The following is a 16,718-nucleotide window of genomic DNA, read 5'->3' as shown; positions in this document are numbered from 1 at the left end:
GATATGAGCGGACATAACATAACGCAATGTTGTTACGTGCGCTCGGAAATTGAAACACTTATCAATAACACTTTTACTAAGTTATATATCGTACTATACGGAACCACCACTAAGCAAGCAGACTTTGAATAGATTTATTTGATATACTAACTGCGTCAGGGGCTTCGCTCCGCGTGGGAATTTCGGGATAAAAAATACCCAATGTGTTATTCCAGCATAGGCGACTCGAATAAAATATAAATTACAAATAAAGAAAATTAATCACATCCAATTCCATTTAGTAGGTTTCGCGTCATGCGCGTACAAACATACAGAGAGACAGACAAAATTTATTATTCTTTAATATATCCTATGTACAGACATCAGCCTCAATAAATATACACAATAAAGTTACACAAGTATAACCGAGTAACGATACGTATGACTACATGGTATCTCTCTATCGTATGGTAGCAGTGGGCGTGTAGACAAAATGGTATCTGAAAAGCATTTTTATTAAAACAATGGTAAAATATCATCATGATCGTTATTTCCTTGTAACAATTACAGCTATGACACAGCTGCCGACCGTATGCAAATGAGTACCGCATGCAAAAAAAAACGTAAGTAAATGCTAATTAAATGCGTGCTGACTAATGTTTTATGTTGTCATTAACCTTATGAATATACTTTATTATAACTGATAAATACTTAGCGTGTTGTAGATTAACATTTTATTTCGGTGATTCTATTATTATATCAAAATCATTTTACCCGTATCGGATATTGCAGGTGTGGATGGGTTGCAGTGTTTGCTTGCCATCATCTAAATATGACGTCGACGAGACTTATTGCGTCTGTTCGATGCGAAACCTATGAGAATAACGTAACGTTTCGAATGATTTTCCAGAAAACGACTTTTTCTTTCTGCACTGAAGAATTAAAAAAAAAAGAATTGTTTGAAAGATTTAAAAATGGAAGGTTATCATTGAAAACAATAATAAAAATAAAATATTTTTTCTCAAATTTCTACAAGATGTATTCAGAGTCTACTATTTTTTTTTTAAATTACAAATAAACTTACACAACACAATTTGATTAATTCGCAATTATTCAAATCCGAACCATGAAGACATTGTGTAGACTCAGCTCCGAACTGGAAATCGACAAAAAACTATAACAATGTGATTTAGTATGCAGTTTCAGAGACCGCCGTCACAACTCTTCTGTAATAAAGCCTTGAATTATAACTTGGATTGTAACTGTAGTATACATTTATTTTGGGAAAAAATGTAAATATAAACTATGTAAGAATGTCTGTTAATTTCACTTTCACGACTAAACCGCTGGACCGATTTTGATGCGTGTTTATAAAACCCTGAGGAGAAACACATTTTTTTAAACAACCCGCAAGATCTGCAGTGGGGTGTGTGAAAGTTTGAATAAAAACCACACACTATACTTTTTGCAAATGAAAAATAATTACACAATTTACATCAATGACTACGCCTTATAAAACAACAGATTGGGGTAATTGAATTAAAATATCCATAGCGCATTTAAAATACACACAGCGCCATCTAGTGTTTTCGTATTTGGCGCCAACTATCTCGAAGAATACAGGTTTTACGCAAATCCCACGGGAATAATAGCTTTTTCCGGGTTGAAAGGTCCTATGTCCTCCTCCATTATCGTATAGGTACGATATTTCAAGAAGATTGGTTACCTAAGTAGATAACGCGTGTAGAGGTAACAAACAAACAAACTTACTTTCGTATTTATAATATTAGTTGGGATTATGACATTTGAATTAAAATCATAATTCATAATATTTCTTTTCTGTAATTTTACTCGTTAAAATATTTTCATTTCCAGATATATTCTATATATTTATTTATCTAGTACGACTTCTGTAATCACTTTATTTTGTTGAACGTACACGCGATGTTAATTTTTCGTGTATTGGGAGTTATCTCGTGTCCAATTATTAAAAGTTGAACATTATTGTGTAACGAGATATGTAACACACTGTACTTTAATGGTTATCTAATGACTCGAAGCGGCCGTACCTATTTACCCATTAAATGAACCAATGAGAAGATACACGAGAGACAACTTATATTTTGCTAGCCTTCCCCCGCGGTTTCGCCCGTGTAAGAGTCACTTCACCCTGGGTGATAATTCCAAAATCCTTTGAGCTCACTAAAATTTTCGGAAAGGTATATGAATCCTATTATCAAGACTTTAGGTACTAGTATAATTTAATTTTTTTATCAAGAATAAATCCTTCGTCTGGCGTCAGAAGTGAACTAAGCGGATCCTTGGCTCCGACGCTTTACGAAAGGAAATACGCTCAGGTAAGAGAGATCGTCAGAACTAAACTTCTTACAAGTTGACTTAGCTAAATTTATGAGGGCCAATACAACACCACCGAATAAGCTCTCTCTCTCTCTCTCTCTCTCTCTTTTATGATTTTCTTTCTACTCTGTAATGACTACTTTTTTGTATTTTTTATAAGAAATAATGTTATGTTATTTCATACAATCAGCACTACTTGTGATGTCATTCAGTGTGAGAACGAAACTAAGAAGCCAACAGTCGTACCATCAACTTTTACAGAACGATTCCAAAGCAACTCAGTTCAATTTAGGAACCTAAAATGAATCGCATTCATACTAAAAATTAAGTCGATGGTACGTATTTGCGATGCAGTTCAGTTTAGGTCGTAAAGTGGATCGTGTTAAGAGATGCTGGTAAGCCCCCTGTCCCGGCCTGGGGTCTTACCATCATCTCTTAACGCGATGCATTGGAATCGTTCTGTAAAAGTTGATGGTAGGCCTGCAGCTCGGATAAAACTATAATCACTAGTGATACCTAGCGATGCTTAAAGATCTTCAAAATTACGCCGTGGACTTTAATACTGGTTTTTAATAGATAGTGATTTGCCCAGCAGTGGGACACCACAGGCTATTAAAAAAATCGTAATTCAAAGGTTAGGGATATAAGGCGGCCCGTCCCGGCAAAACCATAACTATATATAAACACAAACCTTCCGCACTATCTAAAAAACCCCGCATCAAATTCTGTTGCGTAGTTTTAAAGATCTGAGCATACATAGGGACGGACAGCGGGAAGCGACTTTGTTTTATACTATATAGTGGAGCTTGTTTTACTGCTAATGTTCTATTTATAAATGTCACGTGTCTGTCCATGCAAAATGTGACATTTTGATAAAATCACGAATATTTAGGAGTCAATGACAGCGAGAAATTATACCATCGTTGTGGGGTCATTTACCCCATCATATATTAAGGGAATTCATCGAACCTTTCCATTTTTAGCATGACAATAACAATTTTGCACCAAATTCAAATTCAAATTCAAATCATTTATTCAGAAATTAGACCTTCACAGGCACTTTTTCTCGTCAATCTTTCTATTTATAGTTATTTCTCACAAGCTACAAACTACTGGCATTTGGGAACGACCACTGCTGAGAAGAAATGCCGAAGAAGAAACTCATTTGAGCAGTGTTGGTCCCTATCATGCCAGATCGGCTTACCATTATTGTTTCTTACAATGTTTTTTTTTTTCTTTCTAATAATATATAAAAGTGCATAATGTACATAGTCAAAAGGTATATCAAAACAGGTTATGATTGTGATCCGAGTGCTGATTATAATATATATATATATATATATATATATATATATATATATATATCGATGTGAAACATAATTAACTTACATAAAAATATATGAGAAACGGGATGACCAGTTCCCTTCACCATTTTACTTCGTAGTAAATTCTATATCGTTGTGTTGCAATATATAAATATCTTTAAAAATATTGTTTTACAATAAATAAGAAATACCTACTTGCTCTTGTTTGGGTTTACCTAGAAATCTGTGTTTTAAAAAAAATCTTTTCACGATGTTTCTTTGGTTCATTAAAACAATCTAAGAATATTATCTATAAGAGCGTATAATATTTATTGACAACATGGGAAATGAGAACATATAAATATATCAATAATGTATAAGTTAAAAAATAATTGATATAACTTTTTAATAGTTTGATTAAAAAATCCAATAGAAATTTTATGATGAAAACACAATACAGGCAGTTGTACAAAATCAATGTATGCATAAATTTATACTATTTATCAAACGTTATTAATGTTATTACTAAAATACATCAATTTTATTGATTAGTTTACCTAGTTACAGCAAGGAATAACAAGTACTTATATGCGTGTGTCTATGTATTTCGGGCTAACCTATTTTTGGTAGATGTTTCAATGTTTACATGCGACTGTTATTATGTAGAAGAAAGAGACAGCAAACACATAGTTTTCTCACTCTTTAGAATTAACACGTTACGGTTCAATAGCAGCAGAGTGTAGCAATTAATTTTTCTTACAATGATTTTAATTATCCTATGAAAACGCAAGTATTATTCGTACGTATTTCGCACGAGTTTTTGCTGCCATTATGACACTTACATTCCCCATTTTTCATCTATGGCATACTAGCTTTTTACACGCGGCTTCGCCTACGTTTTCCCACGGGAACAGTTATTTTTTCCTGTATGAAATGTACCCTATATCCTTCACCATACTTAAAACTGCATGTATGCAAAATTTCAAGAAGATTGGTTGAGTCATAGCGCGTGACAAACCATAAATTAAAAAATTGATAGGAAAGGTCGATATAATACAATAAAAAAATAAATTTCTAGAAACTCTGTGGGTGCATTAAATTAAAAAGTTGCTGGCTTCATCTTATCTGCTAGAAAACAGCTGGCGGTTACCAAACGACTAAACGTACATTTTAGAGATCACTTCAAATACTCCCATGGTTGTGGTACGAGGTATTTGAAATGGTCTCTATTTTAGGGCGGAACCACACGCCTCTCAACAGGTAATCAGATATAATTTATTTCATCTAATCGTCATCACGTCCGGTCTTTAATTAATATTCATCAATGGAAAAAGTTTAGATGCAGGTGACATCAATGTTGGCACCAGGTGTCTTCAACTCATCTCACAATTATTTCCTGTACAGAACAATAGTTTTTATCGGCCCATTTCCTATCCCACTGTTGGGGCTGAATCGGATTAATATTACACACTCATGACGATATAGTACAAGTTTTTTTATAAGTAGGCAAACAGGCAGGCGGCCGACTTGATGGGAAGCGGTTACCGCAGGTTTGCATAGATATTAAACATGAAAATTCGTCCAGCAGATTTTGTATAACTGAGTACTTTTTGGAAACTTTCCCATTTGTAATTATATTAGGAATAATGATAAGAATATGGTGTATATCATATAATAAAAAAATTCATCTTCCAATTACTAACATAACTTTAATGACATCGGTCGCAGTGCAGACTCCACATCATACCATCGTCATTTCCTGACGCAGCATTACAATACGACGCTCGGAACAAAGAACAGCGCTGTTTATCGACAATAGATAATGTATTTCCGATTTTCTTTATAGCATTGTTGCTGATAGTACTTGGCCGTTACGTGACTCCATCTTGGTTATTAATAGTTGTAGCTAATCTGGAAAATTGTGGATATGATTAAGCTTTGTCGCTTCCAAAAAGGGGTGCGTAAGGCAAAAAGGGGTGCGACAATTTCTGACATGACAAATGAAATATCTAGTTTTTTGGACAATCTTCACTGTTCGGACACCCGGAGGCCGCCGTGAGGATTTGGGAAAGCTGCCGTGCAGAGGAAAGGTGAGTCGTACTCAGTTTTCTGTGGAGAATTGTTGAACTTGGGCAAAAGCGTAGCACTCATATATATTACATATTAGAAACTAAAACACATCTAACCTTATACAGTGCAACCGATATACCACATTTCTGGTAGAGAATGCTTTTAGCGTTAAGTCCGCCAATTGTACCAATTTTGGTAAATAAAGTTTGAATAAATAAATAAATACATATAATAAAAATTGTACTTTTGAAAAACAAATTGTACTCTTTTTAAAAACAGTGGTCGTGCGTTAACTATAGTTATTAAGAATTGCTGGCCTGTCAGGAAGGATATGCGTGCTAATGGTCCGATAAGTAAAGATTTTGAAAAATATGTGAAAAGGAGGAGAAAATTTATGAAAAAGGGCCATTGACAGCGGCCTAGTAATACCATGTTTTTAAGTAAATAAAGCAGTTAAAAACTATACCTAAGCTAAAGTATGTGGTGTCACTATTGCACTTTACAAAATTTTACATTAACAGAAAAAGATAGAACATACTTTAGCTTGAAGTATGCGGTCCTGCCCGACTTCGTTCGGGTAAAACTTTAATATATTATACACCTAACATTTCTTGAAGAGTCACACTATCTATTCAAAAAACTCGCATCAAAATCCGTTGCGTAGTTTGAAAGATGCATACATAGGGACAAACAGACAGCGGAAGCGACTTTGTTTTATACTATGTACTTGGATGAATCCAATAAATCAATTCAGATGTTTGGGTACTTGGATGTGCCAGTCGATAGACTTGTAGTCAGGAGTCAAAAAATTGTATTTAAATGTAAAAGAAAAGTCATTGCAATATTGATATTATGAGGTCAATACAACACATCTTAACACCACGACATTTTTTCTTCGTTTGTATTTAGCAATTAAAACTCTTACCCACTCCAACATTAGGATAATAATTACTATAAAATGGAAGACAATAAATGTATAAATAAATACATATTGTCCTTAACCTCAACTATTGGGAATACCCCCACAACAAAGCCAGAATTACGTGTCAACGAAACATTTATATCTTCAACGGCTATCAGACTTGCCACAAAGAAAGCCGATTATTCACAGAGACTTAATACTTATTGATTTATTCATGGCTTCAAAAGGACGCAACGTTTCCGTGTTATGTAAATTTCGCGGTTTTTCTTTAAACCTTATTACTTCCCATTCAATGTTTATTAATATTTTTGTACTTCAACATGCATTACGGCAATCAAAAGTTAAAATTTGCTTTTGAAAATAATAATGAGATGAAAAGATTCTGAAATCGAGCCGGAATTGAACTCACGCCCCTGTCTATCCGGAACAGTGTTCTTAACCACTGAAATATCGAGACCAATTGAAATTTAATTTAATATTAAAAGATAAGTTAGTTAACTGTGTACGCGCGTAGAATCGGTTCTTTACGTTATTGTTGGAATTTCAGGAAATTTCTTCATTACATTTATAGCTTTTTTATTGAAATGTATTCGTATGTAAAAAATACAATGTAAAGATAATATTTGAAGAAAAAAGGGACTGTGAAGGTCTAATTTCTGAATAAAACTGACCCTAAAAATGAACGCGCCTAAAAAAGAACGTAAAGAACTGATTCTACGCGCGTACATAGGTTGCGATAAATAGGCACAGACAAATGAACCTCACATGTCAACGCTACTAAAAGTGCAATAAAAACGAAAGCGTTAGGGGCGTCACAAGCATTATCGTCAATTAGAGGGAAAGTGACAACCCTAATAGGGTGCGCTTGCGCTTCCATTTGCGCAGCCATGACCGCTGTGCGGTAGCGCAAGTATAGAGCGTATAGCGGACATTTGGTCAAACTAACCTAAAAATTAGACTTGTTATGGACAGATATGGAAGACTACAACGTGCACTCGATTTTATAGCTATTCGTTTCTGTGTCGGACTTTTGTAAGTAAAAAAAACCTTGTTTTTATTGTGTCCTGCTATAGTCTACACATTAGGTATTAATGCCTTGTCAATCCGATTATTTTTATGTATGTTAGCATATTTCCCTCTCATATAGGGCTTTAACCAAGTTACGCGGACATTCGCAGCGTCCAATTAATCTTATATTGTCCCGATATGATAAGATTTACAAACTTATTGTTGGTGATTCTAAAGATTCCATCAGTTCAACGGCTTACAATTTCGATTCTGTGATTCATCAACAACAGACTCATATAAAATTCGAATCACACATTGACGTAATATATACCTAGTGTAATGTCCCATAAAGTATATGAACCGTATAATCTGAGAGTAACGTCCCATGCATTATGGACCGTGCGTACGATTTTCGCGCACGTGCTGTGTGCGAAGAGCTAAGTTCAGACGTGCACAGATTGAAAATCTCTTTCTTTTTGGCATGAAATTAGTTGGTACTCCGTACGAAGTACTTACTAAATCCATGCTTTTTGGTCAGTGCAGTCCAGTACTGCTCGTAACAAAACCAAAAAGAGATTCCTTTGTAATTTAAAGACTGACTTCACTATTTAATTTTGAAAATTTGAGAAATCCACATTATATGAGAACTACATTGAAGTAATGTTCTAATATCTGTGGAGAACCACCGATTTAGAAAGGACCCCACACGCCTGTGAGAAACAAACAAATTCGATTCATGCACCATTCGTAATGCGTCATATTAACATCCGTCGATGGATCAACTCAGAACAACTTAGATATTGTATAAAATTTTGACGTACGTCAACTCTTATTAGTGTCAAATCCTATAGAAAACAACGGAGTTACAACATACTGCGTGTGCAATGAGGCATGGCTCTTAGTTTACAAAACAAACAAAATATAGTTTATGTGGAGTTAGTACTATCCCAAAATTTCCACACTAGCAGTATACACTCATGGAGTAGACTATGTAGTAATGAACGAGTTGTACCCATTTGACAATATTTTTTCCTTACATTTTATAAAACTGTCTGTCTGTTCACGGTAAACTCAATAACTACGCCATGGATTTTAATACGGTCTGCACCAATAGATTGTGTGATTCCTTCCTGAGGAAGGTTTATGTGTATATAATTCATTGTTTTTACTCGAGCGAAACCGGGACGGTCCGCTAGTTAACAATATTAGTAGTGGCTATCGATAATCCTCTATATCTTACATATAATAAAACTGTAAGTGAGCTATGTTTGTTCGCGCTAAACGTAAAAACTACTGGATGGATTTTGATGCAGATTTCTCATTTGTGTAGCGGATGGTCTAACATATAATTTTGTATAGGTTTCATGGCGATATATTTTTTAATAATATACGAACGATTTCAATGTGGGAAAATTTTGCGGTCATAAGCTTAAATCTCTGTCGCCGCTCGCGCGCGCCACTCGCGCCAAGCGCGGACGTGCCGAGGTTTTAATTACGACTTCAGCCGAGGTTCATTGTCACAAGATTGTCGTGGCTCTTATACTATCACCGAACCTAGCACCGAACTCACACATGCTTCATGAATAAACGTACATTGCGAGGTTTGTTTATGAGCTTTTTTTAACTCAAAAGGGCAATATAGGTCAATATAAAAAAAAATATTACAAAATAAATTATTTGAAGTCCCTCCTCAGTGGAATTCGCGGTAATTCCGAAAATCTTCCGAAGGTCATTATTGCGATGGATATGGGGTGTGTTGTAGTGGGCCACTTCATAAAATGACTTTATCCTTAATTAAATACATAGATATAATAAGTTATACTAACACAATAAATCTTGGATATGGAATAAATGAATATTGAATTGAAACCGCCAAAGTTCATCGCGTGACGCGGTCTTCTATCAAGCGTGAACTACAAAAGTAACTTACCGAATCAGAAGACGTCCTTTTCCCCAACCCTGATGGCTACATCATCAATATGCACGAGGATGATTTTGTTTTAGGTATTCAATTTACGTGGGCGAAGAACACACCAAAACATTTTTATTTATTTTTACGAAATGGTTTTTCTGTGTTTGAAATGTAAAGATAACAATCCACAAACTCTTGTCAGTACAACGGATATTTTGTTTTAATTGAAGTGTGCTGTCATGATATAAGTCTGAGGATAACACTTGTTTTACGAGAAGGGACATGTTATAACACTTTTTGATTAATAGGTTTTTCTACGTGTCTTGCGATGGCGTCCTAGAATAGAAGCACTCGATATAGGTACTCTAATGGATGTCGACTATGGAATACATTGCCTGATAGGACAACAATAACATTCTAAGGAGATCGAATGTGTATAACAGTGGAATCTTTTTAAATCAAGTTTATTTATACGCTGGCCCTAGGTTCGCGGTATCACGTCATCACAGCCACAAACACTGTCGGGAACATGTGGAGATTTCAATTTTCACTGAAATCTTAACAGTTATCCTGTTTTTAATTCAGTCAAGATTCGTATTGGAATTTAGCCTAGCTCAGAAACGGTCACAGCTGTCTAGCTCGCTAGAAAGCGGCCACAATGTATGAACAAAACATTCGTCACGTTTGTTGTTATGTAAATTTGTATAGCTTCCAATGAACCTGGTTACAGTAGAGGCAAAACAGAGTACAAGCTATATTTTTTTATATTATGTGTTTCTATGGGACATAGACAATACGTTTTCTCGCAAGATGTTTCCTAATTTCCTATTTTTTTGAGGTATCAGTTTTATTTCAACCCAAGGCAGTTATTGTATAAAGTCTGTCTACTAACTTTATAACTTGTATTTTTTAGCTCACTGTCAGGTCCCACTGCTTCGAAAAAGCCTCCCCTTTCTGTTTCCAACCACTTCTATCCCTCGCCAGTTGATGTCATCCCTTACCAAAAGCCGACAGTTCGTCTGAACATCGCATCTTCGGCTTGTCTTGCTATCTTTTCCCATCAGTCGATATCGGGATCCAAGTAGTTTTGTGTTTACAACTTCTAACTAAAATTAAAGTCTGTGACTCTAACTGTATCTACTCCGGCGGCTGTGTGAAAATGAAACCCAGTAATCGGTCAGCGTGCCACTGCCCCGACCTTCACGGTACTCGTCTTGTTTTTTGGGGATTTTGGAGTAGGAATTTTCTTTCACTGTAGAAATTTGTAATACTGATTATTTTTTTGGAAATACAAGGAATATGATAGTCACATAAAATTGTGATTCGGAAAATATGGAAATTCTTAATAAACTTTCTGTTTTGTTTTTTTTTTTTAATAAAATTTGAGTCGATGTCGGCGATGAAGTGTGTGGTGCCCGCCATAGAATATGACCACTTCATAATACTCTCGTGTATGATACAATATGATGGCATTTTCATAGAGGACTGACGTCAGGCAATTTGCTTTAAATTGTATACGAGAAAAATAATAAAATGCGATTTGAGAACCCTGCATCCGAGAATGAAACCGGGAACAAGCAAAGCGATAGACATAAGCTAGTAAATCACATCCAGCTACAACTGTTACATGCATCAGTAATAGTCGCACCAAGTTTCTCCAGTTACATAAGTATGCAGCGGCTGAGACAGAAACCCGTTCCTCTAAAGCCTATCCACTGCAGACAGAAAATCTAGACTAAAATAATAAACCAGGAGTTTCCTTGTTGTTAACACGTTATCTCTGGAAATACCAGTCAATCCGAACTATCCATACTAACATTATACATGTGAAAGTCTGTCACGCATTCTAATCGCCGGCTAATCCGCTGGGCCGCTTGATATAGTTGACCCAGGGTTCAACATAGGCTATGGGTGTTAGCTGCGGGCAACAGCTAGCCCATATCCTAATATACATATTATAAAACAAAGTCCTCTGCCGCGTCTGTCTGTCTGTCTGTCTGCCTTAAACTCAAAAACTACTGCACCGATTTTCTTGCGGTTTTCGCCAATAAGAAGAAGCTTAGAGAATAGGAGGACGAAATTTGTATAATTTCATTAGGATTTCATGTCAACAACTTAGTTCTTTCACTGCTCAGATAGTAAATTAAGCTTATTTGTTATGTTTAATAAACAGAGTTTAGTAATAACTAGAGAACTAACATTTTTAAATCGGTGAACATCTTGAGGTTAATTTATCAGTGGTGATCATAAACGTCCCATTTTCCCCATTGAATTCGGTTCTTTTTAGTACGCGGAAGCCTGGCTATAATAGTTTTTTGTAGACTTATAGTAGTTTTTTTAAAGGCTGATTAAATTATGTACACCTCGAATCCAATGTTCAAATATCATCAAATCATGTCATGTCAGGAAAAGTCCCGCCCACACACCCTCGCAAAATATTCTAAGTGATTCACGATCTTCAAGAAGTATGACCAAGCGCAGTTAATCAGATAGACATGTTTATTTTTCGAAGAATCAAGCATGATGGGTATCTTATTGATGTAAATAAGCTGTGTGAATACAAAGTGCATGCAAAATGTATGTTTTAGGGGCTTGGGGTCTTCACTCGAGTGGTGTAACCCTACCTGAGCAATGCCCATTGCCTCATTACAACCGAGTGTTTACCAGAATAAATCCTTGTCACAATGTTATTTTTAAAGAATCGAGACTTTGCTCCTGAAAAAAATTGTCACACAGTATGAAATTTTAACAAAATCAATTTGAAATACCAACCATACCGACTGTCGCGAATTTGTAGTAGGTATACTTAAACATGTTACTGTTTTACACGTGGTTTTAAGGGACTTCCAATTTTTTTTTCACTAGTAAGACGAGAGAATATACTTTCGGAGTGACATAGTGTACTTTTTACCCGAATATGTTTTGCTATTGTTGCACTTCTAGCGAGCTTTATATAAGACTTAGTGGGAATTTCGGGATAAAAAGTACCCTGTGTTATACCAGGTTATATTCTATTCATGTACCAAATTTTATAACAATCTGTCCAGTAGATTTTGCGTGAAAGAGTAACAAACATGTATCCTCACAAACTTTCGCATTTATAATATTAGGATAGGATGTAGATAGTATCAGATTGTGATGTTTGTAATATTGTGGTTTTTTCACTGGAATAACTTACATCATACATTTTGTGGAAATTTTGTACAATACCTTGTTTGTTGTATACCTACTTATTTCGTAAGTTCGAAAATATCCTTAAGGTAAAAGTTTATCAAGAAATTCCTGCGAATGATGTTGAGTAACATAGGGTGTACCTATATTTAACTTATGCTTAGGATTTAGTTTTTTATATAACTCTTAGTACAACAAATTAAGTAACGTGGATCAAAAATACTAGTACCAATCTTGATAAAATAATGACTAGAGAAAGCGCAGTTCTATTCCTCGGAAGAATGATCTAAAACAACCTCAAGGCACGGAAGATTTGTCTATGCACAGCCTGTAACCACAGACAATAAATAATAGCTATAGACCAAGACTTAAATAATTATAGTTTCTATTATCAGTCTCGAAGCGAAATTGAAGGGCTCGTTTCAAAGCTAATACACACAGACAGACTTTAATATTAAGCACCTATTTAATGTCTTTAAAAAATGAGAAAAATGAAAGAATTTGAGAATCTATTGGGTATAAATACTAAGGACATGTTACACCTTAAGGTTCGGCTAAATAAAGCTAAATGTCACCGGCCATCGCGAAAGCTCTTCCACGGCATTACGAATCCGAGCATTCTATTACGACACTCGATAAAATCGTATAGTCGACTGCAAATCAAGCTACCTCATGTCCACCTGTATGCCCTTATAATAACGGCGAATTTGCCGTGAATTTTCGCAGGTTTATGTGCTATTAACTGTAATAGGTGCGACAAAGTGCAAAGGTTATTATTGTTATGTAGATTGCAAAGTTACTGTGAACGCATATGTAATATATATATATAGTAATGATGAAGTCTTACTTCGATTTATATTCGCAAAATACAGTGATTTCACTTTTTTATTTAATAACGAGCGGTCGCCCGCGACTTCGCCTGCTACTCTTTAAAGTTCATGTTATCTCCAAGACAAATTCCATCAAAATAGGTGCAGATTTTTTTACTGACATAATTACATATTCTCAATCTTTATACATACGAGTACACATATAGAATTATAGGTGGGCATTGTTCGACATCCCATAAGCTGTACCATAAACATAAGTGAGTGAAAAAAACTTACAAGAAACGACCATTGTTTATACCTACATCAGGAATATAATCAAGGAAAATAAGGACCTTAACGTGCCTATACAAAAAATTACTAAGGATAAAATATTCTCGTAATAATGACTCGTCAAGATTGCAACAGATGTATGCTACTTGTTATTTTCCAAATGGTCGTTGTATCTCAAACCCACACGCAAGGTGGAAGGTCTCAGACCCTTAGACAAAGACTTATTGGACGAATTTTAGGGATAATCGACCGTACAGCCAGTTTCTATCGATAATTTAAGCATCTTAGACACATTAAAAAACAATTAGAATAATTTTATTTTGTTACAGAGAGCGAGCGGTGCGATGTTCGACGATCCTAATCGGAGCCCTAGGGCTGTCCCTGATCGCGCTAGCAGTGTACACGACCGTCCTAGTGCTGACGGAGTACAGGACGCCGAAACCCTGTGTCTCAGAGGAATGTGTTGGCACCGGTGCGTATCTTATACCATCTTGGCTTTACCGATACACGATTAGCTTAGTCCGAAGATTCTCCCAAAGGAATTCCGGGAAAGCAAAATAATTCATAATTCATTTATTTGCAAACATGTACATCATAAGGTAATATTATTATATATACCGTATTAATAAATTACGAAATCCAAAAATACTACACATGTAAGTAGTTTGCATTTTTATTTCAAAATTAATAGTAAAGAATTGTGATATTTTGTAGTGTTGTAAGTAGTATCACAGTATTTACTATATAAGTAAATGATGTACCGTTGTTTATTCTCATTACGAACACTCAACGACAATTTAATATATGTATAAGACCTATATTTGTTAATTGACGTCCTTGGAGAAAAGGCGTCCTGCGGTGAAGTTTGTTGCGCCTCTTCTTCTTCACCTGCACTTTGGAAGCCGGCAGTAGACTTAGTTTAAGTAATTTTTTTGACGTCAATAAGTGATGTATATCATCCTAAATTGAATAAAGAATTTTGAATTTTTTTAAATTTAACCAGTGAAAAAATGATAAAATGATACCTATTCAAGTATTTTCTATGTCTATAACTCATCACACCACTAATAAGTTCATGGCTGCTGGTTCAGCTAATTTGCAAACAATCTCCTAGTCTAACCTGTGCTTCAACACCTCGCCGACAACGATTAATTACTTAGTTTACAGCCAAATAACCGGTCAAGTTCGAGTCGACGCTTGTACCGAACGAGGAGGGTTCCGTAAAATTTGTATTTGTTGTTTTTCATTTGTGTTCAGTGCATTTAATACGATTTTTTTAAGTTTTCCCGTTTCTGTTTTGTAAACCTTAACGTCTTGCCAACTTCCAATGTTTATTTTAGGTCAGTGGGATATGTTCTATTGGTTTTATTTGTAATATTCGACATTAATCTTTTGATCGCATTGGTCTTATAAATTGAAATTTATAGACCCGAATACTTGATATAAATTTCAATTCGATCGATAACTTTACGTGTTCCTGAGAAAAAGTATCTTGATAGACAGAGATATGAGTATCGTTTTTACCATTTAAGGTATGGAACCCTAAAAATTATGATGATGGATAGTCTATCTGCTAGACTTATTTTAACTAAATATCTTGTATTTTCTCATACTAAGAAGTGGTGTGTTAATACTTAACTTACTAATGCTGTAATTTGATACCTATTTGCGCATATATCTTACAGATTATAATTTGTAACCAGGCAACTGAGTAACATAAGTATAAAATATTTTTTTCTTTCATAGTGAAACTTTTCTTTCATTGGTTAATCTTCTAAATACACATAGACAAGTCCATAAAACCCATAATTCGATTAATATTTTTAGAACGAGTTTGTAAGCAAAAGTAGTTTGTATGTTTGTATTACATACAAACTACTTTTGCTATTACATCAGTGTGCACAAATGCACAGTAATGTTCATATTTCCCATAACTCTCGATTGATCTTCATGTTATATAATGAGTATATAATATGTTTTCAAGCATGTAAATAGGTCGAATGATGCGTAGGTAATCCAATTATTTATATCAATTCATAAATAAGTGCCATATATTTACATAGTAATGTCTCATCAGCGACGTAAAAGGATAAATTTTATGTAAATGGTTATAAAAATATACAATGTTATATATATTTCTAGGTACAAAGGTTAAATTCAATAAGTATAATTATTATAGGTAGTAATTTTAGATATAAGTATCTACTTTTATATAATCTTAGTGTCAATTACTTTTTAGCTTTTGCCCATGGATTCGCCCGTTTCAGTTTCCCACGGAAACATTTACTTGTCCAGGATTAACCTACGCCAAACTACATGTATGGTAGAATTATAAATTCTGTACATGTGTGCAATATTTTAAAAAAAATCTACGAACAGATAAATCGTGAAAAGTAACAAACTTACTTTCGCATTTATAAAATTGTTCAGGAAGTTAGGTGTAAACAATTTTAAAAAATAAAGTAATAATTTTAATTTATAGATAGTTTAATAAACTCCAAAATACTTAATAATTCATGTAGTTATAAGTTATATTAACTTTTGATCAAATTAACATCTGTGCAAGTAGGTATTGTAACTATTGAATTCGCTTATTAATTAAAATATATTATTATTAGATAGCATTTAATACTTTTATTATCACACACGTAATCTTATTCAGCTCTGGGGGCTGACTGCGTCAGAACATACTTCAAATAAAATATTGTTGGTTTCTTTATTCTTCAATCGAAATGCAATAAACAGATTTGAAAATGTAATGAAGGAGTCTCATTACAGTATATAGGTTTCCTATATATATATATATATACATCATACTCGTACATACCAATTTATATACAAAATAATAATTATTAGTTATTTTTTTATAAAAACATAATGTTGGGTCTTTCGAT

General features: G+C 34.5%; 1 protein-coding gene across 1 annotated transcript in view; it reads left to right on the top strand.

Moving 5' to 3' along the window:
• Nucleotides 1–16,718, top strand: part of LOC128669660 (neprilysin-4-like) — a 50,131-nt gene that overhangs the window by 22,953 nt on the left and 10,460 nt on the right. Inside the window, exon 3 of the mRNA XM_053744627.2 lies at nucleotides 14,154–14,296. Coding sequence (XP_053600602.1) covers nucleotides 14,154–14,296 — 143 coding nt within the window. The remainder of the gene's footprint in view (nucleotides 1–14,153; nucleotides 14,297–16,718) is intronic.

Source organism: Plodia interpunctella, chromosome 4, assembly GCF_027563975.2.
Source record: "Plodia interpunctella isolate USDA-ARS_2022_Savannah chromosome 4, ilPloInte3.2, whole genome shotgun sequence".
Taxonomy (NCBI): Eukaryota; Metazoa; Arthropoda; class Insecta; order Lepidoptera; family Pyralidae; genus Plodia; species Plodia interpunctella.
This window is presented reverse-complemented; position numbering and strand designations above follow the sequence as displayed.